This window comes from Aotus nancymaae, unplaced genomic scaffold, assembly GCF_030222135.1.
Source record: "Aotus nancymaae isolate 86718 unplaced genomic scaffold, 86718_ANA_hifiasm-v0.15.2.pri h1tg000059l, whole genome shotgun sequence".
Lineage (NCBI taxonomy): Eukaryota > Metazoa > Chordata > Mammalia > Primates > Aotidae > Aotus > Aotus nancymaae.
Genome location: NW_026988473.1, coordinates 1,951,100 through 1,974,846, shown reverse-complemented (window position 1 = coordinate 1,974,846; position 23,747 = coordinate 1,951,100). Strand labels below are relative to the sequence as shown.

General features: G+C 59.5%; 3 protein-coding genes across 6 annotated transcripts; all 3 read right to left on the bottom strand.

Annotated features, from left to right (window-relative positions):
• Positions 1-534: 534 nt before the first annotated feature.
• NUDT8 (nudix hydrolase 8) lies at positions 535-2,436 on the bottom strand. 2 transcript variants are annotated; one of them, XM_021669693.2, is made up of 4 exons: positions 2,218-2,436; positions 1,474-1,606; positions 894-971; positions 535-827 (listed from the first exon to the last, which is right to left on the bottom strand). In XM_021669693.2, the coding sequence occupies exons 1-4, from the start codon at positions 2,409-2,411 to the stop codon at positions 606-608; spliced, it is 627 nt and encodes a 208-aa protein (XP_021525368.1). In that variant the 5' UTR covers positions 2,412-2,436; the 3' UTR covers positions 535-605. The 2 variants fall into 2 exon arrangements, with proteins under 2 accessions (XP_021525368.1, XP_021525367.1); XM_021669692.2 differs by having other exon boundaries at positions 535-971.
• Positions 2,437-3,921: 1,485 nt separating this feature from the next.
• On the bottom strand, positions 3,922-12,978 carry TBX10 (T-box transcription factor 10). The gene is made up of 8 exons (XM_012452931.2): positions 12,678-12,978; positions 10,269-10,536; positions 10,089-10,190; positions 9,145-9,316; positions 5,540-5,695; positions 5,191-5,258; positions 4,902-4,996; positions 3,922-4,473 (listed from the first exon to the last, which is right to left on the bottom strand). The coding sequence occupies exons 1-8, from the start codon at positions 12,682-12,684 to the stop codon at positions 4,184-4,186; spliced, it is 1,158 nt and encodes a 385-aa protein (XP_012308354.2). The 5' UTR covers positions 12,685-12,978; the 3' UTR covers positions 3,922-4,183.
• Positions 12,979-15,778: 2,800 nt separating this feature from the next.
• Positions 15,779-23,515, bottom strand: ACY3 (aminoacylase 3). Of its 3 annotated transcripts, XM_064365442.1 has the most exons (8): positions 23,372-23,515; positions 20,300-20,409; positions 19,612-19,865; positions 18,564-18,759; positions 18,176-18,269; positions 17,936-18,043; positions 17,652-17,761; positions 15,779-16,158 (listed from the first exon to the last, which is right to left on the bottom strand). In XM_064365442.1, the coding sequence occupies exons 3-8, from the start codon at positions 19,845-19,847 to the stop codon at positions 15,943-15,945; spliced, it is 960 nt and encodes a 319-aa protein (XP_064221512.1). In that variant the 5' UTR covers positions 19,848-19,865; positions 20,300-20,409; positions 23,372-23,515; the 3' UTR covers positions 15,779-15,942. The 3 variants fall into 3 exon arrangements, with proteins under 3 accessions (XP_064221512.1, XP_064221511.1, XP_012308355.2); XM_064365441.1 differs by lacking the exon at positions 19,612-19,865 and having other exon boundaries at positions 18,176-18,759; XM_012452932.3 differs by lacking the exons at positions 19,612-19,865; positions 20,300-20,409; positions 23,372-23,515 and adding an exon at positions 18,928-19,561 and having other exon boundaries at positions 18,176-18,759.
• Positions 23,516-23,747: the final 232 nt, after the last annotated feature.

Here is a 23,747-nt window from a genome sequence, read left to right as displayed (position 1 = left end):
GTTACCTGGTCTGAGGTCTCCCCCAGACTGAGCACCCCCTCTGGAGGGCAGGTCAGCATCTGGCTGGTCCACAGCTGTGGCACACACAGCAACTAGCACACACAGGGGCTCTGCATGTTAGAGCTCCACAGTAACACCCAGGGGCATGGATGCACCTACTCCTCCCTGGGATCGCGGAGCCCAGCACAGGGTCAGCCAAGCACAGCAGAGAGAACAGGAGCCGCAGGCTGAGACATGGGCAGTGCAGTACCTAAGAGCACTGGGCCATGGAGTCTGAGAGCCCTGGTTCTAATCCCAGTCTGGGGGCCCTTGAGCAAGATGTCTGTCCTCCCTGAATGCAGTCTCACCAGCCAGAGACAGTGTTGGCCCCACCTCATGGGCTGTTGTGAGGGTGAAATGAACTGACTCCAAGTACTTGGCACCCAGGAAGTGTCCACTGCTGTGGGGAATGGCCTGACTGGAAGGAAGAGCCCCAACCAGCAGCCTGGAGTGGTCTGCCCAAGGTCAAGGCCCCAGTACAGCAGAAGCAGGAGCTCTAGAGCTGTCAAAGGCCTTTATTCAGTCCTGGAGTGGAGCTGGCCCGGCAGGGTGAAGCCAGGGGCTCCTTAGGGTGGGCCAGGGCCGGCCAGGCGGGGCTGGTAGGTACCAGGTGCCAGCAGTTGCAGAGCAAACTCAGTGATAACAGCTGTGAGGCCCCAGACCCGGTGTGGTCCATGCAGGAAGACAGGTAGCGTGTAGCGGAAGTGGCCACCCTGGCAGAAGTGGGTATAGCCCTGATTCTGCGTCTGCAGCAGGTGGGCCAGCGGCAGTGCGAACACCTCATCCACCTGCAGGCAGGAGGCAGAGACGGTAGACAAAGAACTGGAACCACCCAGCCACATCCCCCAGCTCACCTCCTCGGAGTTGGGCCTGAGGCTCTGGGGATCCAGTGGGCCCACACCGGCAAGCACTGGCACCACAGGGGCCTTTTGCTGGGGAAGAGGCAGGTAGTCAGAGAAGCATGGCTTCGGCTGGGTTTGAAGGCTGGCGAGGGGCGTGTAAGAGGAAGACCCTCTTTGCCAAGCAAAGGCCTTTGGTAGTCATGTTCGGGTTCACCCGGGTCCAGCCATGTCGACTGACTCAGGTCCCCTCAAATGCACTAGACCTGTTCCCTCTGCTTAGGACAACCTCTCGCTTGGCATTCAAGCCTTTATTCAATCCCTGCCCACTCCACGAAGCTTCCCTGACTCTAATCCACCAAGCTGGGTGGAGCTGGCACACCCCATCACCCTGGGCCACTCAGGACACCAGAGCCTCCCCAATCCCTTCCCGAGGGGGGTGCGTGGGGTGGCGCATGTGACCAGGCAAGTTTGGGGCACCCCTCCACACTACACCTGTAGGGGGTCCATGACCATTCTGGTCTCTGGGGGCCCAGCTCCAGGGCAGCCACAGAGTGAGTGAGTGGGGTGGGGTGGCCTCAGCCAGATGGCTCACCGGATCATACACAGGCCGCAGCAGGCCCCACACGTGCTCCTGGGGCACTGCCAGGCCCAGCTCCTCCTGGGTTTCCCGCAGGGCCGTGTGCACCACGTCTTGGTCAGCTGGGTCGCACTTGCCGCCTGGGAAACTAAACAGACACAGGGAGTCTGGTCCTTGGACTCTTGGGGCCATGGAGAGGTCGGGGTGTCGGCAGCACAGGGGGGCCAGTGGCCCACCGAGGCATCGCCTGCCTCTGTCCCTAGTTTGCTGGGAGGCCCCAGGCAAGCCGCCCGACCTCTGGAGAGCAGTTTACCTCCCTAAGCAATGGGGATAAGGGAGAGAGGCCCGGGGCAGCACAGGATAGGAGGGTCTGCAGCAGGTGCAAGAAGATCCTGGGGCTCAGATAACCAAATTCGGCCTATGGTGGCCCCCGTAGCGGGGCCCGAACATCTCCGTAGTCGCCGGCAGGGGGCGGCGTTCTCCTTAGCAGAAAAACAGCTCCGAGGGGTGTCCCGGGACGAGGCGGGTGTGCTGGGAGGCGCGTGAGGGGCGCCGGCGCCACGTTTGGTGCACAGGAGCCGAGGGACGCGGATCGCTGACCCCTTGCCGCAGTCCGTGGGCAGAGGGGCTCTCCCCAGACCCATTTTACGGAGGCGCAAACCGAGGCTCGAAAGGACTAAGTGCCCTGCCCGAGGTCCCTGTCAACTACGGGCTCCGGCGGCCTCTGGCAGAAGGGCGGGGAGTTCCCGGCCGCTGTACCTGACGTCGCCCCGGTGTCTCCCGGTCAGGCGACTGGACCGCAGAGTGTACAGGAGCGCCGGGACCCCGCGCACTGAGCAGAGCGGCACGAGCACCGCGGCCGACGCAGGCCGCGCGCGGAGCCGGGCCGTGGCCGTCGCCAGCAGCCGGCGGCAGCGCAGCTCGCCCTCGGCCGACAGGCAGTCAGGCAGCATGTCGAGTCCTGCGCGACCCGGAGACCTAGAGCGCGGGGTAGGGAGAGGGCAGCCGAGGGACGGGGCGGGACGAGGGAAGGGGCGGGGCGGGACGAGGGCAGGGGCGGGGCGGGGCGAGGGCAGGGGCGGGGCGGGGCGAGGGCAGGGGCGGGGCGGGGCGAGGGCAGGGGCGGGGCGGGGCGAGGGCAGGGGCGGGGCGGGGCGAGGGAAGGGGCGGGGCGGGGCGAGGGAAGGGGCGGGCTCGGGGGCGTGCTCAGCCCGGGTCGCTGGGCAGCAGGATGGGGATCCCACCCAAGGCGTCCCGCCCTGGGGTGCTGAGCAGCTGCGGCGGCGTGGGCGGGGCCTCGGCAGGACTGGGCCTGTGGGCGGGGCCTGTCCGGAGGCGTGATGGTGGGGAGTCTGTCCTGGGGCGGGGCCTGTTTGAAGGCTGGGCCTCGGTGGGACGCGTTGAAGCACCTAGATGGGAGGGAGGGCGGCGGGGCGAGGCCTGCGCGGGAGCCGGACCGAGAAGTTACTGCGAGAGGGCGGCCGGGCCTTATAGGCAATCGAGGCCTGGGCGGGCTGGGGGCGGGGCCTGGATCGAAGCTTTCGCTCCGAAGGACTGGGCAGCGCGAGGGGCGGGGGGTTCGGGGGGCGTGGCCGGAAAGGCGTGGCCAGGCGGACTAGGCTTCCGGCAGGGATGGACCGGGGACGTCGTCTCCGTGGGACGGTGGGCGCGGGCTGGGAGGACCTGTCGGGTGTGTCCTCCGAGCTCCTGGAACAGCGCGGAGCGTGAAGCGCCCGGCGACCGGCCTCGCCCCCCCTGCCCCTTGGGTCCTGGCGTTGGGTGTGTGCTGTTTAGGTTCCGCGGCCCCCGCGGGTCCGCCCCTCCCCTAGGGGCTCTAGGATGTACGGAGCCGGGATCCCACTGGGACGCCACTCCAGGAGCCCGAGGTCGATGGGGCGCGGGAGGAGCGTCCGGTCCGGCCCTCCCTCCTGTCCTTCCTCTGGGAGGAGACAAGACTCCTCGCTCCACCCCTAGTCTTGTCTTCCCTTCAGGCTCCGTCGGACCCCAGCCCCAGGCCTTTGACCTCCTTGTCCCACCATCCGCAGCTCTTCTCCCTTCCTGCCTTGAGTCTTGATCGGATTCTCAAATCCCTCTCTCGTCCCCACCTTGGCCCCTGTGGTCATATGACTACGTGGTTCTGCACTCTTCTACCAGACCCCGGGCTTGGGGACCAGATGACCCCAGCCTTGCACACAGCATTCAAACACGGTGTGGAGGGTGTCAGCCATGCTCTGCTGTGTGACCTTGAGCAGGTTATGCGCCCTTCTGAGCTGCAGTTTCCATCCTCATCTGGGCCAGCGCAGCCCTGCCACTGGGCTGGAGTCACCACTTTTAACATCCCAGGGAAGCGGACGGTACCGGGTAGAGCTTCAGGATGCCTGCAGGGCTGATGAGGGCACTGTGTGGGTCTGGGAGTTCCTGAGGCCCCCACCCTGACCACGAGGATGGAAGTGCTCCAACCACTCATGCCAGATAGTTTAATGTTGGGGGGAAGGGAGAGGTAAAGCAGAGTTTTCAGGGGTTACACAGGATTCAGGCTGCTGGGGTTGGGAGGTGGAAGGCCCAGCCTTCCTGTGACCCTGGGCAGGTAGCCTTCTTCTCTAGATTTTCACCTGCCCTGCTCTCCTTGAGACAGAGGTGGGGCTGGAGGAGGTAAGGCAGAGGCTGATTCCCACACTAGGTGTGAGGTCCAGGGTAGCAAGGCTTCCCCACGGAGCCTCTGCCATCACTGGGAGTCCTGGCCAGGCCCTAGGCACACCGCAGTGGGAGACAGGAGCCCCAGCCCAGCCGGCAGAGGCAGGCCTCCTTGATCCCTATCGGCCCGGATGTTGGGGAGAGGGTATGGTGCCGGTCGGGTCCTTGGGATCCCCAGGTGGCTTGGGGCTCCAGAGTACAGGCTCTGATAGGTGATGGGCCTGTAGGTGGTCGGGGCCAGCAGGGCCTCAGGTGGGGGCAGCAGCTGTTGGTGGAGCTGAACCGGGGTCTTGGAGGTGGAAGCTGAAGCTTCGTTGGGGTCTAAGGGAGGAAATGGTCTGAGTGGATCCTGGGCCCCACATCACATCCTCAGCCCTTATCCCAGGCCTGCCCTGGTCCCTCCTGCTCCTCCTATCCCAAGTTACCCACCTCTCAGTCTTTGCCATTGTTTTTCCCTCTGCCTGGAATTTCTTTTTCGCCTTCTCCCTCAGTCCAAACCCTTCCCAGTCCTCCAAAGCCCAGCTTGGGAGCCACCTCCTGCAGGAAGCCTGCCTGGCACCCCCTGCCTGTGTTGTCTGCCCTGAGCCCCATATTGTCTTAGGCATCTCCGCCTTCCCCTCTCTGTGTCCACACAGGGGCCCTGTGGGTTTGCTGAGCTGCTGAAGCTCCTTCCTGGAGGTCCTGTCCCTTTGCCTCCCGCCCCTTGTGTCCGCCTTAGTCTCACTGTGTCTGCAGGCTTAGGGCCTTACCTTTCTCCCTCTCTGTGGTGCCCTTCAGCAAACAGGGACTGAGGCTGCTGTGACTCCGAGCTGGGACACTGAGCAGGGGCCGTGGGGCCACAGTCCTGAAGATGGGTCAAACAGGAATGGGGGTAGGGGGTCAAGGGGGAGAACCCAGGCCAGGGATCATGGCCAGATTGAGAGGGTGGGGGCTCAGGATGAGTCAGAGGGTGTGACCCTGGAACAAGGGTCAGGAACCAAGGCCTCAGGCTATGCCTGGGGGTGGGGTCAAGGGGCTAGGGTCAGGGTCAGACGGTACCAGGAGTCCGGGTCACTCTCTCTAAAGCCCTTGGCAAAAGGATTGCTGGCGATTTTCAGCTGGGTGATCTGCAGGAGAGAAAGCGCAGTTGTGGGCTGGCCCTGCACCGTGTAGGGTGGCTCAGCCACTGTATCCTCCCAGGACTCCTCAGTTGGGAGGCCCTGGCACCTGGGTTCCTTGGGCCAGGAACTCAGCTGATAGGAGTGCGGACAGGGCCTTGACTGAGGGCAGATGCTCAGGGTGCGTGGGGAGGGTGGGAGTCTGCCTGTGAGGGCTGCGAGCCTCAGGGCTTAGTCTCCCAACTTGTGAAATGGGCCTGCAACAGGTGCTCCCGAACCAGCCCACCCACCCTGTGGTTCTGATACGCCGTCACAGCTGTGAACTGGGTCTCCGTGAAGATGAAGGACTTGAAGTTCTCCTGGGCATAGCGCTCACTGTCCTTTCGTGGGTCTACGAAGACCACGTGGAAACGGGGCTGGTAGCGGTGCATGGAGTTGAGAATGATCTGTGGAAGGGACAGAGCAGGAGTGCAGAGGTGAGGTGGGGTGAGGTGGGCCGCAGCAGACTCCCTGAGGCTGGAGTCCTTCCCTCCAAGCCGGGAGCCTGCCCTGGGCCTGCTACCCTGTTGGTTTGGTGGCGGTGCAGGGTCTGAGCTGGAGAGGCTGCAGTTCTGTGTCAAAGGTCCCTGATGTCTGAGGATCCTTGTGGCCGCGTCCTCTCAAACCCCACATCCCAGCTGCACCCGCTGCCTGCACACCGGCCCGCTGCAATCACACTCACCCGTTTCCTTCGTTGCCTCCTGGCCGGTCCCCTGTCCCTGCCTTACCCCTCTGTTCCGTCTCCACACAGCTGCCCAGGAAGCCACATCACGTAGCCCCTGCTCCTAACCTTCCAGCGACTTCCACCCCATACGGTAAAAGCCACAGCCCCCAGCAGTCAGCCCCAGCCCATGGGTAACCCCCTACATGGGTACCGAGGAAGGAGAGCTGTGCAAACCCCAGGCACAATGAGTGCCTGAAGAATATCTTAGTTTATAGTGTTACTACTCAGCTATTTCCTTTATATAATCCTTTATATACAATCATACATTACTTTATAGAATTAGTGCCTGAAGTATAACTTACTGCTTACATATATCTGACTTATGTAATCATACTTAGTACTTATATCTAGCATACTTAGTTCTATATAATCTTTCTATATAATCATATAGGTATTGTAGTCAGAGCTGTACCGACACATTTAGTGCTGATTTATAGAATCCTTCCACATAACCATATAGTAGTTTGTAGTAGGAGGAATGCCTAGAGCAGTCACAGAACAGAAGCAGTACATGGGAAAACAGCCAGACCAGGACGAGAACCAAAGACCCAGGCGGTGGCGTCCCTGCCTGAAAGGGCGTACGCTGTGTGGCAGGCTTGGAGCAAGTGTCTCTCCTCCTGATAAAGGAGTTGTAGCACCTTGCATCCAGCTCCTGTGGAAAGTAGGCCTCAGGCCTGAGATCCCGCAGATAACTAGGGAGAAGAACCCCTCTGGTGCGACCAGTCATGGGGGCTGTACACCTTGTCAGTCTTTTCTGGCTTCTGTGCTAGCTCAAATCTTCCTCCCATAAATATCTTAAGAGAAGAGCACGAGTCTGCCAGCTCCCACTGCATTGGCTTACAGTATCCTGTTAGAAACCCTTTGAAGTCTCCAGCCCCCAGATAAGAAGTGTTGCGCGCGACACCTGCTGCACACAGCCCACCTCCTTGCCTCGGTGACTTAATGGGGGTGGACCCCTTTTCTGTACACGGCCCCCTACTGCGCACGGCCCAATGTAGGGCTGTTGGCCCCACAGGGTCATGGGGTGTCCCTTATGCTGTGCTGAGGTGCCGGATCCGAGAAGTAAAGAGACAGGACACTGAAGAACTGGAGAAGAGCAGCTGGACTCAGGGGTCACGCCACCTACGAGCGGAGACAGCTGAGGCCCCGAATGTCTAGAAACGTCTGTATTTATTAAGTACAAGCAGGGGATGGGGTCGTGAGTGAGGTCATCATCTATAGGCTTAGTGATAGGGCATACATAATCACATGAGTCACAAGCGAGGGGGCCACCCCATTATGTCCCCTGGGCAGAGAGGTGGGCCGTGCACAGTAGGGGGCTGTGCTGTTCGCAGTAGTAGAGGGTCATGTACAGAAAAGGGGTCCACCCCCACTAGGTCACCGAGGCAAGGAGGTGGGCTGTGTGCAGCAGGTGTCATGCGCAACACTTCTTATCTGGGGACTGGAGACTTCAAAGGGTTTCTAATAGAAGGATACTGTAAGCCAGTGCAGTGGGGACTGACGGACTTGTGCTCTTCTCTTAAGATATTTATGGGAGGATGATTTGAGCCAGCACAGAAGTGAGAAGAGACTGACAGGGTGTACAGCCCCTGTGACTGGTCACACCAGAGGGGTTCTTCTCCCTCGGTTACTTCCAGGATCTCAGGCCTGAGGCCTACTTTCCACAGGAGCTGGATGCAAGGTGCTACAACTCCTTTATCGGGAGGAGAGACACTTGCTCCAAGCCTGCCACACAGTGTATGCCCTTTCAGGCAGGGACGCCACCGCCTGGGTCTTTGGTTCTCGTCCTGGTCTGGCTGTTTTCCCATGTACTGCTTCTGTTCTGTGACTGCTCTAGGCATTCCTCCTACTACAAACTACTATATGGTTATGTGGAAGGATTCTATAAATCAGCACTAAATGTGTCGGTACAGCTCCGACTGCAGTATCTATATGATTATATAGAAAGATTATATAGAACTAAGTATGCTAGATATAAGTACTAAGTATGATTATATAAGCTAGATATATGTAAGCAGTAAGTTATACTTCAGGCACTAACTCTATAAACTAATATATGATTATATATGAAGGATTATATAAAGGAAATAGCTGAGTAATAACACTATAAACTAAGATATTCTTCAGGCACTCATTGTGCCTGGGGTTTGCACAGTTCTCCTTCCTTGGTGCCCACGTAGGGGGTTACCCACAGCCCACCTCTCTGCCCAGATGACATAATGGGGTGGCCCCTCGCTGGTTACTAGCGTGATTATGTATGCCCTATCACTAAGCCTGTAGATGAAACCTCACTCACGACCCTGCCCCTCTGCCAATAAATACAGATGCTTCTGGACGTTCGGGGCCTCGCTTGTCTCCGCTCACGGATGGCGTGTCCCTGAGTCCAGCTGCTCTTCTCCAGTTCTTCAGTGTCCTGTCTCTTTACTTCTCGGATCCAGTGCCTCAGCACAGCATAAGGGACACCCCCACCCTGCGGGGCTCGTAGCCATACACCGGCCCCTCAGGCATCCGCCACCTTGGCTTCCCCTCCAGTCTCCACTCCAGCACCATGGGAGCCTCTTGTAGTTCTGCGGACCCAGGATTCTCCAGCCTCAGGGCCTTTGCACCTGCCACCCCCTCTGACTGGCATGGGCCCTCCCTCCCCACCTCCTTCAGGTCTTCAGCTCCCCGCGCCCTCTGAGAGCAGCAGGGCCCTCTCTCCACCCGGCTTCTGTAGCTCTGCTTTCTCTTTGTCAGTTGTCCCTATCTGAGACGATGGACACAGTGTCTTCTGGACCCTGTCCCTACCCCAGGAAGTGACCTCTGTGAGGGCAGAGATCATTGGCTGTTTCACCAAGTGTCAATGGTATTATGTCCGGCACGTACAGCAGGCCAGCCTAGTCTGGGCGTTCCCTAACTTGTCCTCCCTCTCCTTGGGAGGACAACGGAACATTCTCCCGCCCCCACCCCCTTCCAGCTGCCTGGACAGCCCTCTCTGCTGTGCCACCCCCAGCCAGGTGAGCTCACCGACCCCCCCACCCTGCCTTGGCTATCAGCAGCAGGCAGAGGTGCTGGGCACCAACCGTTGGGCACCAAAGGCCCTGCCAGCCCTGGCCCCAGGCCCCTCTGTCCCTTCCGTCGCCCGGGCCTCACGTGGCCGTTGTCATCCAGCAGGTTGTTGGTCAGCTTGAGCTTGTCGAAGGACACAATCTGGCGCATCCACTGGGCGCCCTTGGCTGGCGAGTCAGGGTGGAAGTGCACGCGGCCAGGTGTGACCGGGTCCGCCTTGCCTGCCACCAGCCAGGCCGAGCTATGGAAGGCGTACCTGGGGAGCACAGCGAGATGGTGAGGGCTGCCCCAGCCAGCATCACGACTGAGCAATACGGGTGGGGCGAAAGGCTGCTGCTGACTCCAACACTGCCCACCTCGCCTGGTGGGCACCTTGCTGAGGAATCCAAGGCTCAGAGAATCCTGTTGGGACCTGAGCTCCCTGTGAGCACCCACCTGGCTGGTGGGTGACAGGATAACCCCTGCTGCCTTGGGCTAGACCTCTCTACCTGCCTGAGGCTAGCCCACTGCCCATGGAAAGCTGCCTGTTTGAGGCTAGCCCACTGCCCTGGAAAGCTGCCTGTTTGAGGCTAGCCCACTGCCCATGGAAAGCTGCCTGTTTGAGGCTAGCCCACTGCCCTGGAAAGCTGCCTGTTTGAGGCTAGCCCACTGCCCTGGAAAGCTGCCTGTTTGAAGCTAGCCCACTGCCCATGGAAAGCTGCCTGCCCTAGGCTAGCTCACTGCCCATGGAAAGCTGCCTGCCTGAGGCTAGCCCACTGCCCGTGGAAAGCTGCCTGCCTGAGGCTAGCTCACTGCCCGTGGAAAGCTGCTTGCCTGAGGCTAGCCCATTACCCATGGAAGTCTACCAGCTACGCTGAGCTGGCCTCCCTCTCGCCCTCAGGCTGTTGTTGGCTATTGTCCTGCCCTTAGGCTGGGCCTCCCTGGCATTGCTTGGACAGGCTCCTGCCTCACCCTGGAGCGTAGGAGGGGTCTAATTCCTGGCCTCAGCCCCCGAGACCTGAGTCTGCATCCCAGGCTGTTCCCCGCACCTGTATCTCTTGTCGTCTAGGGGGATGAAGTCCATGAGCAAGGCGTAGTCAGCCAGGGAGTCCATGCCCAGGATCTTCACCTGGAAGGGGGGGAACATCCTCCTGCAGGAGGGAGGTGCTCAGCAGCTGGATGCGGCCCCAGCCCCGGCCCCTGCCCCACCCTACCCCCGCTGCTCACACCTGCCTGCCTTGGTGACAATCATCTCTGTGCCCAGCTGGTTGAATTCCTCCCACAGAGGCTTCATCTCCAGCTGAACCGTCACGCTGGACACACGCGGGTTCTTGGGGCCTTGCCCAGTGGGCTCCGCCCTAGCTTGGGCCCCAGTAGAGCTGGTGCAAGGGACTGATGGGAACGGGGACCCCAGCCGAGGCTCCCAACCAGAGCTGGTTTTGGGTAGGGGGTAGGTCTCTGAGGATGCAAGTATGCCAAGGCCAGCAGACAGGAAGGCTGTGGAGAGAGGACACACATCACCCAACCAGTCTTATCCTTCAGGCTACACCTACATGCCTCTTCCTCCAGGAAGCCCTCCCCGACTGCCAGGCCTGTGTTCTCACAAGATCCCCTACTCAGCATCACTCCGTGAGGTAAATGCTCATTTAAAGTCTTTTTTGCCAGCAAGCTCCTTGAGGGTAGCCTCAGGGCCTGTCTTGCTCCCCAGAGAATTTTTTGGCCATCTTGTGTCTATGTAGCCTCAAGCAAATTGTTTCACCTCCTGGAGCCTCAGTTTCCACATTTGTCAGAAGAGGTTAATACCTGCGTCGGCCTTTCGCAGTGGCTCATGACTGTAATGCCAGCACTTTGGGAGGCTGAGGCGGGCAGATCACTTGAGGTCAGGAGTTTGAGACCAGCCTGACTGACATGGTGAAACCCTGTCTCTACTAAAAATACAAAAATTAGCCGGGCATAGTGGTAGGTGCCTGTAATTCCAGCTACTCAGGATGCTGAGACAGGAGAATTGCTTGAACCCAGGAGGTGGAGGTTACAGTGAGCCAAGATCGTGCCATTATACTCCAGCCTGGGCGACAAAGTGAGACTCTGTCTCAAAAATTTTAAAAAATAAAGTAAAAATACCTGCCTCCCCGGGCTGATGTGAGGGTTAGTGACCACACGCGGGGCTGGTGCACAGACAGCGCCTGTTCTAGATGATCACGTGTGTGGGGAGGGAGGCGGGGTCTCCCCTAGCTCCGTGGGACCTGCCGCCTGGTGCTGCTGAAGGAGAGCTGAGCCAACAAGAGCCCCCATTCAGTGCCAATTACCTATCCCTGACCCTGACAGCCTGCCCAGAGCCTGCCTCCAGAAGCCCCTCCTCACGTCTTTTTCTCTGGTCTCTGCACTCTTTTCTTTCCTTTTTTTATCTTTTTTTTTTTTTTTTTTTGAGACAGAGTCTCACTCTCACCCAGGCTGGAGTGCAGTGGCACCCTCTGCCTCCAGGGCTCAAGCGATTCTCCTGCCTCAGCCTCCCCAGTAGCTGGCCCTACGGGCACACGCCACCACACCCAGCTAATTTTTGTATTTTTATTAGAGACGGGGTTTCACTATGTTGTTCAGCCTGGTCTCAAACTCCTGATGTCAGGTGATTTGCCTGCCTCAGCCTCCCAAAGTGCTGGGGTTACAAGCGTGAGCCACCACACCCAGCCTGGAATTACCATATGATCCAGCAATTCCACTTCTGCGTCTATACCAGAAAGAACTGAAAGAAGGAACTCACACAAATATTTGCACACCCATGTTCGAATCAGCATTATTCACAATAGCTAAGAAGCAGAAGCAACCCAGTGTCCATCGGAGGATGAATGCATAAACAAAACGGGGTCATCCATGCAAGGGAATGGTATCCAGCCTTAACAGGGGAGAGCACTCTGACACATGCTACGACATGGCTGAGGCTTGCAGACACCGCTAAGTGAGGTGAGCCAGACACAAAGACAAATACCATATGACTCCATTCACAGGCGGAACCTGGTGGGGACAGATTCACAGAAACAGAAGTAGAGTGGCGGCGGCCGGGGCTGGGGAGGAGGATGTGGGGCGTGGCGGCCGGGGCTGGGGAGGATGTGGGGCGCTGCTGTTTCATGAGGACAGAGTATCAGTTTTGCAAGATGCAAAAAGTTCTCGAGGTGGACGCTAATGATGGTTACACAACAATGTGAATGTCCTTAATGCCACAAAACTGCATTTAAACATGGTTAAGATGGGTGGGGCGTGGTGGCTCACACCTGTAATCCCAGCACTTTGGGAGGCCAACGCGGGCGGGTCACTTGAGGTCAGGAGTTTGAGAGCAGCCTGACCAACATGGTGAAACCCCATCTCTACTAAAAATATAGAAGTTAACCAGGAATGCTGGCAGGCGCCCGTAATCCCAGCTACTCAGGAGGCTGAGACACAAGAGTCGCTTGAAGCCGGGTAGGGGGGTGGAGGCTGCACTGAGCTCAGACCCATTGGGATCTCAGTCCTTAGCCTGGGGTGTCCCTGCCCCACCCTCTTGCCCAGGGCCTGGGTTCAGCAGGGCTGCCTTGGTTCCCACCCTGCCCACCCACCCTGGAGCCTGAACCCGACCCACGAGCCCAGCTCTGCTTCACGTAACCTACCTGCCATGGAGACAGAGCAGCTGTCCGGCTCCTGGAGAAACACTGCTTGGCTGCGGCTGGGCTGCGGCTGCCACCCAAGGGGACCCTGCCTGCCAGGAGGGGTGGTCACCACCCGGCACCTCGGCTCAGCCCTCGCAGGCGGTGCTCTCTCGGCAGGACTGTCCTTGCCTCCCCGATCGCCCTTCGCCCACGTCCCGAGGTTGTGGTCTTCCCACTGGAGCTGGAGACCTGGTCTCCGAAGGTGAGATTCGGGCTCTGGGACACGCAGAGGCCCTTCTCCAACCCACTCTTAGGCTGTGCTGTCAGGCTGTGTGGGAGGAGGGCAGGTGGGAAGGTTCTGACGTGGCCGCGTCCCCCTCCCTCCTGGTCCTCCCTCTTCAGGTCTGTCCCTTCCCCAGTTAAGAGCCCCCCAGCCATTCCTGATCAATGGGCCCAGGCGTGGCAGGGGTGAGGCGGTAGGAGGGTGGTTCTTGAGAACGGCTGGGCGTCTGCAGGAGCGCAAGCCTGGCTGACTGGAGGGGCTGGGGCCAACAGGGCCCAGGGAGTTGGGAGGCAGAGTGGCAGCAGCAGATCCCGTGCTGAATGGCGGAGGAGGTGCCCTCCCACCAAGACCCAGACCCCTGACCTGAGGCTGGCCCCAGCCGGCCGGCAGATGTGCAGCTGTCAGGGGCAGTGTGAGTAGGAAACGCAAGGGGGCAGCAGCAGCGAGTGTGTTCAGCACAGAGCCCCAGACTGGGTGGCAGGAAGCCCAGGTCCTGTGAGATGCTGACCCTCGTGCACACAGACACACGGATGAACTCAAGGAGCTGTGCAACGCTGGCAGGCCCCTCCAGCCTCCAGCCTCGGTCTCTCCAGTTGACCTAAGCACATAATCCCTCCTGCCTGTGATGCTCTAGCCAGGCCTGGAGAGCGGTAAGCCCAACCTGCCTGGAGCTGGGGGCGGTGCCTGACTGATGGTACCCATGTAGCCCCCATCTAGGGATAAGTGGAAACGGTGAGGCTGGTCCAGGTGAGAAGTGAGCATCTGCTCTGCCTGTGGGTCTGTCTGTTCTCTCTGGCCTGGCCAGGTACCCTCTCCAGGCTGTCTGCGGCCTGTGCTGAACACTCAGGGGATTCAGGGGACACACGGATCACACCGCGGGGAGGCAGAGCAGGCAGGTCCCCCTGAGCTACAGCCAGTCCCTAGGCCGAGAGTGCTCTATGGCCTTTTGACTCTTAGTAAAGAGCCCAGAGGGGGTCGTCTGGCTGGAGCACCCCACACCTCCTCCAGAATCCTGTCTTGGGGATGCTGGGTTGGCAGTGGCCTTGACTCCTAAGAGGGGGCGTGGCGGGGCTGTTTCTCCCTCAGCGCTACTTTCTGGGGGCTCCTCCCTGCAGCTCAGGGATGGCTGTGGCTCAGTTCCTGTGTCCCAGACCTCAGCCTGCAGAGCTGGATGGGACCCCACACGAAGAGGCTGGGCTGGCTCTGTGGGCACGGAAAGGAAGGAAGGCTGGCCCCTGGCCCAACCCTGTGCCCAGCTGTGTCAGGGAAGGCTGCCAGCAAGCAGCTCTGGAGTTGCTGCCAGGCAAGATGGGGGTGGTCTGTGTGAGATGGAGGGTCCCGGAGCCCCTTGGGGGTGTGGTCATGCTGCCCTGGCCACAGCATGGTGGGTGGGAAGTGGGGAGATGATGGAGGGAGTTGGGGATCCATTCCAGTACTGGTGTCTCCCCTTCACCGAGACACCCAGCGGAGGGCCAGGCTGGGGTTGTTGTGGCCCCTGATACGTGAGTGTGTGCGATTTTGATCTGTGTGATGGAAAACACCCCCCACGCACACAGACGAGCACACTGACATGCTAATCCACATGCACACAGACACGCGAATGAACTCAGAGCCTGCTGACTCGCCACGCGGGTAAGCACACGCACAGCTTCTGTGCACATGGACTCACCACACAGCGTGTGCAGACACAGGCATCCACATGCACATGCCACACACAGGCACACCTCCCTGCACACCCCTCCCCAGCTGGCCCGCCCTGCCTGCCCCAGGCGCCTACTGGCCCCCTGCCCCCTCATCCATCTTGCCTGCCAGCTGCTCCCTGGTGCCCTCATATCCTTCACACCTTCTCATCTCACTGCTCAATACCAGGAGGCGGCGTAGCAGCCGTGGCCGCAGGGAAATGGATGGGCCGGGCGGGGGTCTAGAGGGCTGGGGAGTGGCACCGAGAGGGGACTCTGGGCTCCAGCAGCCCCAGCTGTCCAGCAAGAGCCCATTAGACTCAGGCAGGCATGGGCAATGAGGCTGCGGCCAGGTCGCATGTAGCCCTGCCTATTTGTCCTGCCATGACACCCCAAAGAGTGCCAGCATCAGGACAGAGGGGCCCTCAGCAGCAGGCCTCGTGCTGGCTCGCCTGACACCATTGTGCGGTGTCCTGGGGATGGTGGAAGTCATGGCTCCCCAGTTAGAGCTGGGAAGTCCCTCCGCCTCAACCCAAGCCACCTCCTCCCTGCGTCTCTGCAACTGGACAGGCTGATCTGCGTGGGGACAGCCTTGTCCCGCTGTGGCCCTTCCCGCAGCCCTGACTCCCCACTTGAGCCACCACGGGCACTGGGCTCATTACACACTTAGAAATGCACATCTGGCCACAGAAATATCCCTTCAGGATGCCCAAGCTACTGAGGCTCTTGGAAACACGTGTGTGTGGGAAACGCACAGACTCGCATGCCAAAGAGCACACAGGGCAGGCGCTATGCATGGACAAACACACACACATGTGCACAGATACGGGCACAGTGCTGCTCTCCCCACACTCAGCCTCTGACCCCAGGATTGTAGGAGGGTTGGGGGCCCCCTCTGGGTTGTGGCCTCCTCTGGAAGCCCCTCTGCTGGCTCCAGAGCAATCCTCCTCCAGGTTCTCCTCCTACACTCTGGGATCCTCCCCCGGGCATGGATGGACAGCTGTGGGCACAGAGGCAGCCCCGCTGGCCCCAAGACATTTGTATGTCCAAGGCTGTACTGGCCAGACCTGCCCAGATCCCGTGGTCAATCCTCCCCTCCTTCATCCATTTCCCCAGCCAGAGAGGAGCCATGAGGACAGGACACAAACCATGGACCCCTGGACATTTTCCATTTTATAGAATGGGAAACTGAGGCCAGGGGTTGGGGGACCTGGCAAGGAACGTGGTGCATGGTAGGTGATGAAAGGGGCCTCTGTGCTCGGGGCTGTGCCTCGGGACCCATTGTTCAGATGGAAAGGCTCAGGTTGGGGAGGTGTGGCTTGGGTTAGGAAGCTGGGCTAGGGGCAGGGGTCAGCGCAGGCATGGCAGGCACGGAGAATGTCAACTTTTCAGTCTGGACAAAGGCGACACCCTTCTCATAGTAGGCAGCCTCATTAATGAACACGGGGTACACCATGGACTCCCCTTCATAGAGCAGGTCCTCCCCACTGAACATTTGGAAGATGGGATCACCGGGCTGCAGTGGCTGGAAGTCTTGGTCCTGGGAGGAGAACCAAAGGCCAAGGTTGCTGGGGCCACCTCTGCCCTGGCCCCAGAAGGGGACAACCCTAGGTTGGCACCCAAAAGATGCCCCTTATTCATGGCCTTTGCCACCCACTCTTCCCTTCCTCAGTCCATATGACAGCAGATCTGGTGAGATACCAATCTGCTCTGTGTCTAGAAATGAAGACACAAGTCACCTTGGGGAGACCTATGCCAATGTGGAAGTGGAACCTCATAGTTATGGGCACAGGGATTGATGCCAGAGTTCATATCCTTGCTAGCTGTGTGACTGTGAGCAAGTCACTTAACCTCTGTCCCTCAGCTTTCTCGTTTGTATAATAGGGATAACAATGTCTCCTCCTATCATTCTAAAGTTTAAATCAAACAGGCTAATAGCGTTTAAAGCAGTGTCTGGCACACAGTAAGTACAATATGATACTTTATTAAATAAATTTTAAGGCCAGTCATGGTGGCTCACGCCTGTAATCTCAGCACTTTGGGAGGCCAAAGTGGGCAGATCACTTGAGGTCAGGAGTTCAAGACCAGCCTGGCCGACATGATGAAACCCTGTCTCTACTAAAAATACAGAAATTAGCTGGGTGTGTTGGCACATGCCTGTAATCCCAGCTACTGGGGAGGCTGAGGCAGGAGAATCAATTGAGCCTGGGAGGCAGAGGTCATAGTGAGTTGGGATCACACCATTGCACTCCAGCCTGGACGATGAAGTGAGACTCCATCTCAAAAAATAGTAATAATAAATAAAATAAACTCTAAAATTGTAGGAGGAGCCACCCAAATTGACTGTTATAGCTTAATATCTGCAAATTAGCTGAACATGGCTGGGTTAAGACCCTCTAGCCCTAAACATGGACAGGATGGTGCTGCCTCTATTTGTAAGAAGGTAACCCCTCAAAATGAAACTTCGAGGGCACAAAAGGCCACAAGACTGCACCAGACCCTATTCAACAGCCACCCCGTGTGGCAGCAAGCAGAGCAGCAGCCAGTTGGTTCTTGTCAGCCACCCAAGGGACAGGTGTGGAAGCAGGATTGCCTGATCCTGGAACATTCAGGAAGGGAAGGCCTGGAGAGAGATACTTGGATGACCTGCCAACAGGCATGGGGATGCTCAAGGAATCAATTGAAAATCAGAAGAGAGTTCTGTATTTGCACCTCCAAGCAGGTGAATTGGGTCATGCCTGCTCCACAGCCCCTCCTGCCTTTTACAGCCAAGGTAGGGCTGTCTCCCTCATGCTCTCCACAGGAGCTATGTGGCCTCTCGTGCTAGGCCTGAGTGTGGGGTTCCAGGGAAGGCAGCAGGGCCAGGGGAAGTGGGACGGTGGAGCCCAGCCTCCCATCCTGCTCCTGAACCTGAGGTTCTGGTGAGCTTGCGGGAGGCTTGGCTGCGCCCTCTGGGGCTCAGTTTTCCTTGACAACCCTCCTCCCCGAGGCTGTGGCCCCAACAATCACCCCCCCACACAAACACACACACACCTGCAGCTGAGGATGCACAGTGCCTGCCAGGTTCCCAGCCTCAGTGCGGGGGAAGTCCACGACGCCCACGGGTCTATAGGCTTCCAACTCAAAGGCGGGAAAGGCTGTGCCTGTGTGGGAGGCCGGGTGTGTGAGCCAATCCCTCCCTCCAGGATAGGGGACAGAGTGGGCCGTGGGGGGACCTCAGGGCTGGATCCCAGCCTGCATGTGAGCCTGGCTCCCTGGCCCCTGAGCTAGGCCTTCTCTTCCCGAGAGCTGTTTCCCACAAGTCCCCGGGGTCTCACCCTGGTTGAAGAGTTCGATGAAGTCCAGAACTGTGGCCACCAGGGCCCTCATCCTAGAGAAAATGTCAGCCCGCAGCACACCCTGTGGCTGGGGGCCCAGCTCCAGAGCTGGGGACCAGGAAGCAAGCGGTGAGGCAGGAATAGGACCCATGAACTCCTTGGAGAGGCCCCGCCCCTTGGTGCATGGCCCCACCCCTAGCCCTCCTGTCCCCGCCCACTTCTCAGGAGGCCCCGGCCCACCCAATCCATTTTTGGCCACGGAGTCCAGATTGTAGCTCTCCTCCCCGGACCTCTGGTACAGGAAGACCTGGCAGGACAGCTCGGGGTACTGCAGCTGGGGGCGAGAGAGGCAGGTTAGGGGCCCAGGTCTAAATGGGAGGGGAAACAGGTGGAGGGCGTGGCATGGAGGAAGCACAGGGCGCCACCCTCCTTGGCCAGGTCTCCCTCTGCCCTCTGGCAGGGCAGGGGAGGCGGTGCCCGGGGCCTGGAGTGCTGGCGGGTGGCAGACCCCGGAGACTGGAACCCAGGGGAACTCAGCCCGGGGACTAATCAAAGGAGGTTCCGGCCTTGCCCCGCCCTGCCCTCCTTCCCTCTCCCCTCTGGGAATTGTGTGCTCGGCCGAGGCCACCTGCAGATGGCGGCACAGGTGCAAGGCAAAGACGTCGTGGGAGGACCCTGCGATTAAGCAGGTGCCCATGTTGGCCGTGGTGTTGTGCAGGTCAAGGACAAAGTCAAAGGCCCGGCCCGAGGCCTTGGGCCCCAGCAGCTGGTTCAGCTCTCGGGCTCTCATCACCTCGTATGGGTCGTCTGGGGTAGGCCTGGAACTGCGGGAACAGTCTCAGTCAGTCTTCAGTGGTTTACGGGGGGAGGGGCAAGGGCCCGCAGGAGCCACTCTGAGCAGCTCAAGGCTCGTCCCTCTGCCGCTGTGGCTGTGCCCGTCCCTGCGCATGGCCCTCAGTCTGGCCTGCCCTCCCGCCTGCCTACCCACTCACCTGCCTCTCATGCCCTCACTGCAGCCACACTGCCTGAGCACCATGCTGGTCTCCCCCCAGGCCTGTGTTCGTGCAGGGCCCTCCACAGGAAACTCCCTCTCACCTCTTCCCCTGGCTAGTTTTACTCAGCCTTTGGGGCTTGGCTGAGATACCACTGCCTCCAGGAAGCCTTCCCTGACTGCTCTCGGCCAGGTTAGCTGCTTTCTGTAGCCCCCGGGCCTGCCTTTAGCCTCCTGGGTTATGGTTGCCCAGTTCTTCCTCTGTGTCCCCATTAAGCATGAAGCCAACACCTTGGTCCTATTCCCCCTGCTCTCCCCTGAGCTGACCAGAGCCTGGTCTGGAGATGGGGCTCAGTGACTATTCTTTGGAAGGAGGCATGAACAGTGGTCAGGGCACATGACAAGTAAACATGGCCTGTGAGGCGAATCTGAAGGAAGCACTGGGTCTGGGATTCCCAGAGGAGGGCCTGACACAACTTGCAGTCAGGAAGGGCTTCCTGAAGGAGATGACATCAATCTGGGTTTCTCTAAGTGTTCAGTTTGTCCCCATGGAGGAATGGGCCACACAGGTAGAGGGGAAGCAGGAGTGAAGGCAGGGAGGGCCCTGCTGGTGGCTGGAGGGGAGGTGTGCGGTGGGGATTCGCTGCCCAACTGCCAGTGCCAACCTGGTGGCAAGGGCACTCACTTGAGGAAGGTGCTGGTGAAGGCGCGGTTGAGGTCGCGGTCCACGTAGCGGCGGCAGGCGGCGGCGGCTGCAGGGTTGGCCAGCACCGGCGCTGCGGAGAAGCTGGGTCTCTGCAGCTCTGCCGGGGCCAGCAGCCAGTGCCGCACCAGGTAGACGCCCGACATCTCGTTGCCGTGTGTGCCCCCGGCCACCGCCACGCGGCGCAGGGGCTCCCGGGGCACGGGCAGTGAGCACATGCTGGCGTGGGGCGGCACCTGGGGGTGGCCCCAGGCTCAGAGCGGGGATGGCGGTGGGAGGGCTGAGGAGTCCCAGCCCCGCAGGGCAGCGGCCTGCCAGGAGGTGTGGCCAGCTGGGGGTGTCTCAGCTCTGTCCCACCTGCACCCCGGTGGCCCTTTCTCTGAGGAGACAATTTTCCTGCTCCTTTGGAGAGACGAAATGTCTTTTTCCTAAACTGAGAAGCGGGGCCCAGTTATTCGGGAAGATGGGTTCACCGAGGCACACTCCCTACAGGAAAAGGGCTCTGCTCCTTTTTACAGTCAGGGAAACTGAGGCTCAGCGTTGGGGGTGGAAAGAAGCGTCACCAGAGTTCGCTGTTGTGTGTCTGGGTTCTAGGCAACTGCTGCCCTTCCTGCCTCTCCCGTGTGCTCCTCTGAGCTGGTGTGGGGGTCTTAGGGCAGGGGGCACTTACCTGCTGATGTGAGGCTGGGCTTCCCGGGGCACCCTGGCTGGTGTCTAACCGGCAGACAGGCTGGTATTTATGGGCCTGAAGATCCACAGACGGGAAGTGTTTGTGTCAAGCTGGCAGAGAGCAGGGGGCGGATGGGACGGGCTGAGGTCCACGCAGCCAAAGGTTGGAGTGCCAGGGTCAGCTCCACAGGCACTGCCCCACCCTCCCCTCTCTGCTGCTTGCGCTGCCACGGCCCATTGAGCCCAGGCCCTGCCGGCAAGTTCCCGCCCCTGCCCTTCGCTCCTCTAACACTACTAAGAGGTGCACCTTGGTGGCCACCAGGATGACAAGTTGCCCCTCCTTCACCACCTCAGCCCCCAGAGGGCTGTGGTCACTCCTGAGTCGCCCTTACCCACAGGTGCCATGTGGAGCCCCAGTTTTACAGCTCTTTGTTGCTTTAAGCAAAATTTCAAAATGTGTGATTCGGTAACCCAGTCATTTTTCGGGACAGTATAACTCAGATGACTCAGTTTGCTCTGTCTTAGAAACGACCCACAGGCTCATTTTATAGATGTGAAAACTGAGGTTCAGACGGATGCCCACAGGCACACAGAGCCGCCCTAGAGACAGGCAGGCCAGGGGCACACAGAGCCCTAGTGGCAGGCTGCAGGTGGCACTCAGAGCCCTGGAGGCGGGCAGTCCAGGGTTACACGGAGCCCTAGAGGCGGGCTGAAGGTGGCACTCAGGGCATCCAATCTGGCTCCACCCCCTCCAGCTGCCTCTCAAGAGCAAAGAGGGGAAGGATGAAGGTGAGGTCCCCTGTACTCAGCCCCAGGGCCTGTCCCTCCCACCAGGCTCAGCTGTCTGCTGGGAGCTGAGGCCAGTCCAGAGGTCACTAGGGCGTGAGGCAAGCCGCTTCGCCAGGGCCTGCTGTATGCCAGGCGCTGGGAACCTCAGCTGGAGCCTCCCCCAGGCATCAATCCCAGGCCTTCTTCACCACCACACTGGGTCTCCCCAGGACAGTCCAGCCCTGCTGCAGATGCCAGGCCCACCAGCCTGGGGGGCTCTAGGTGGACAGGACCCTCTAGGCTAACCCCTCTCGGAAGCTGCCCAGATCACACTCAACTCTGTGTGGCCTGGGCTCTCCTGCCCCCACATCCAGGGCTCCGCAAGCTCAGAGCATGGGGATTGTGGGACAGTGGACTTGTCGTCCTGGCTCCCATCAGGGCAGCTGGCTCCCATTGACGAGGTGGCAAGAGGGGCAGATAGAGTGTGAGGCTGAGCACCCAGTGGGCCAGGGCTACCTATGAGCCCCTCCAGGGGCCACCACTCCTGGCATCTCAAGCCTCAGCAAAGGGAGGGCAGAGACTGCCATTAGGGGGCCATGCCATGCCATCCACCCCTGCGTCCGGCCCAGCCCTGGGGGCAGCTGTCACTGGCTCCGTTTTCTAGGTGTGGACTGAAGCTCCAGGGGTTGGGCGACTTGACTGAGTCCCTGGCAGGTGGCAGGAGAGGGAGTCAGCAGAGGAGCCTGTTGGCCTGGGTCTGGTCCCTCCTTGCTTGGGTAGGGGTCTCATGGCACCCCCCTACGCTGCTTTATGAGTCCCAGGCCACAGTCTTTCTTGGTAGCCCCCCACCCCACCAAAGGCTACGATCCTGCCGACTTGGTGTGGGGCCTCTCAGGAAGGAAGGGCCTGCTTGGCAGACCTAGCTATTTTTGGGGCTACTGGGGGCCAGGGTGCTTCCTGCCATGAGGTGCTGGTCCCCCAACTCCGGGGAGGACAGCAGGAGGGGTGCTGGAAGGTTTCACTTCCCTTGTCCGGGTTTCAGCTTCTGCATTTCAGTGTGTGCTTATGGAATAGCACGGGGGCCAAGAGCCCCTGCAGGAGCCTCAGAAAAACAGCAGCCCCAGTCCCGACAGTGTGTGTGCACGTGTGCTGTGGGCGTGTGTGAGTGTACATGTGTGTGTATGCATGTGCATGAGAGCATTGTGTGCCTGTGTGTGCGTGTGAGCATGTGTGTGCACGTGTGCTGTGGGCGTGCGTGAGTGTACATGTGTGCGTATGCATGTGCATGAGAGCACTGTGTGCCCGTGTGCACGTGAGCATGTGTGCATGTGCGTGAGAGCGCGTGTGTGTATGTGCGTGAGCGTGTGTGTGTGTGTGCATTCTGTGCACACTTGTGACCTGGCTCTGACCCTGCCTCCCTGACAGGCTGTGTGACCTGGAGAGGTTCAGTGCCCTCTGGGTCTTGGCTCCTCCCTGTGAAATTCCCGGCCAAGGGCAGTTGTAAGGAGTGAGGAACAAAGGCAGGCATAAGCTTGGCAATGGGCAGATGCAGACCCCAGCATGATGGCGGCGTCATGAGCGCAATCACTGGGGCCAGTTTCCTCACTGCAGCTGGGGAAACTGAGACCCAGAGAGGGGTCAGAGCTGTGGTGTTCCCTTGTGGCAGCATCACCTCATTGCTGGCTGCGGTCAAAGCACGCCTCATTACCCTATGCTTTTCTTTTTCATTCTTTTCTTTCTTTTCTTTTTTTTTTGAGATGGAGTCTTGCTCTGTTGCACAGGCTGGAGTGCAGTGGTGCAATCTCAGCTCACTGCAAACTCCGCTTCCTGAGTTCAAGTGATTCTCCTGCCCCAGCCTCCTGAGTAGCTAGGATTACAGGTACCCGGGACTGCACCCAGCTAATTTTTGTATTTTTAGTAGAGACAGGGTTTCACCATCTTGGCCAGGCTGGTCTTGAACTCCTGACCTCGTGATCCCCCTGCCTTGGCCTCCCAAAGTGCTGGGATTACAGGCGTGAGCCACCGTGCCCGGCCACTACGCTATGCTTATAAAACTTGCCACAGCCCTCAGCTCGGGGAGACACCGCTTCGGGAGCTGTCTTGGTGTTCTCCTTACTTGTTGCAAGAAATAAAATCTCCTGCGAAATCCTCCTTAGTTGACACTCGTCAAGCAACTGAGCCCACCCGTTGTGTGGTAACAAAACTCTGGTGACCAGATGGGGCCGACTGGGGTTCTGGTCCTAACTCTCTGAGGCTCACTAGGGCGGAGCAGTGGGCAGTGGCACCTCCCCCAGGGGAAACTCACCCACGTGGCCCCAGAGGGTCGAGGGTGACTCCCTGGGATCTGCTTGGCACGCAGTCCACGGGGCCGTCACTCAGCACTACCCCAAAAGCGCAGAAGCAGCAGCGTGGACCTTCTGCTGGGTTGTTGGGTGCTGCTCCCTCAGGGAAGAAAGTGGACTTTGCCCGTGGGCTGACGAGATGGGTGAATTGCCTGGATCTAGCAGTGGGATCGCTAGACTTCGGCCTGGCGCAGATGGGTGAATTGCCTGGATCTAGCAGTGGGATCGCTAGACTTCGGCCTGGCGCAGCTCCGGTTTCGGTTTCTGCTTCTGGCTCTTCGTGCTCTGCTGGGATTGAGAGACACCTCCCGCCAGGCCAAGGGCAGCCCGCATCTGGGT

What these genes read in the sequence shown, in the direction of transcription:
- NUDT8 (XM_021669692.2), bottom strand. Translation starts at nt 2,411, where the DNA reads ATGCTGCCTGACTGCCTGTCGGCCGAGGGCGAGCTGCGCTGCCGCCGG. An exon ending in AGACACCGGGGCGACGTCAG is followed by an intron (nt 1,607 to 2,217) that starts GTACAGCGGCCG and finishes GTGTCTGTTTAG; the next exon opens with TTTCCCAGGCGGCAAGTGCG. An exon ending in TGCGGCCTGTGTATGATCCG is followed by an intron (nt 972 to 1,473) that starts GTGAGCCATCTG and finishes CCTCTTCCCCAG; the next exon opens with CAAAAGGCCCCTGTGGTGCC.
- ACY3 (XM_012452932.3), bottom strand. Translation starts at nt 18,971, where the DNA reads ATGGTGCTCAGGCAGTGTGGCTGCAGTGAGGGCATGAGAGGCAG. An exon ending in AGTGAGGGCATGAGAGGCAG is followed by an intron (nt 18,760 to 18,927) that starts GTGAGTGGGTAG and finishes CTGTTCCCGCAG; the next exon opens with TTCCAGGCCTACCCCAGACG. An exon ending in CGTGGCCAAAAATGGATTGG is followed by an intron (nt 18,044 to 18,175) that starts GTGGGCCGGGGC and finishes CCTGGTCCCCAG; the next exon opens with CTCTGGAGCTGGGCCCCCAG.
- TBX10 (XM_012452931.2), bottom strand. An exon ending in CGGCGTATCAGAACCACAGG is followed by an intron (nt 5,259 to 5,539) that starts GTGGGTGGGCTG and finishes TCTCTCCTGCAG; the next exon opens with ATCACCCAGCTGAAAATCGC. An exon ending in CACCACAGAGAGGGAGAAAG is followed by an intron (nt 4,474 to 4,901) that starts GTAAGGCCCTAA and finishes TTCCTCCCTTAG; the next exon opens with ACCCCAACGAAGCTTCAGCT.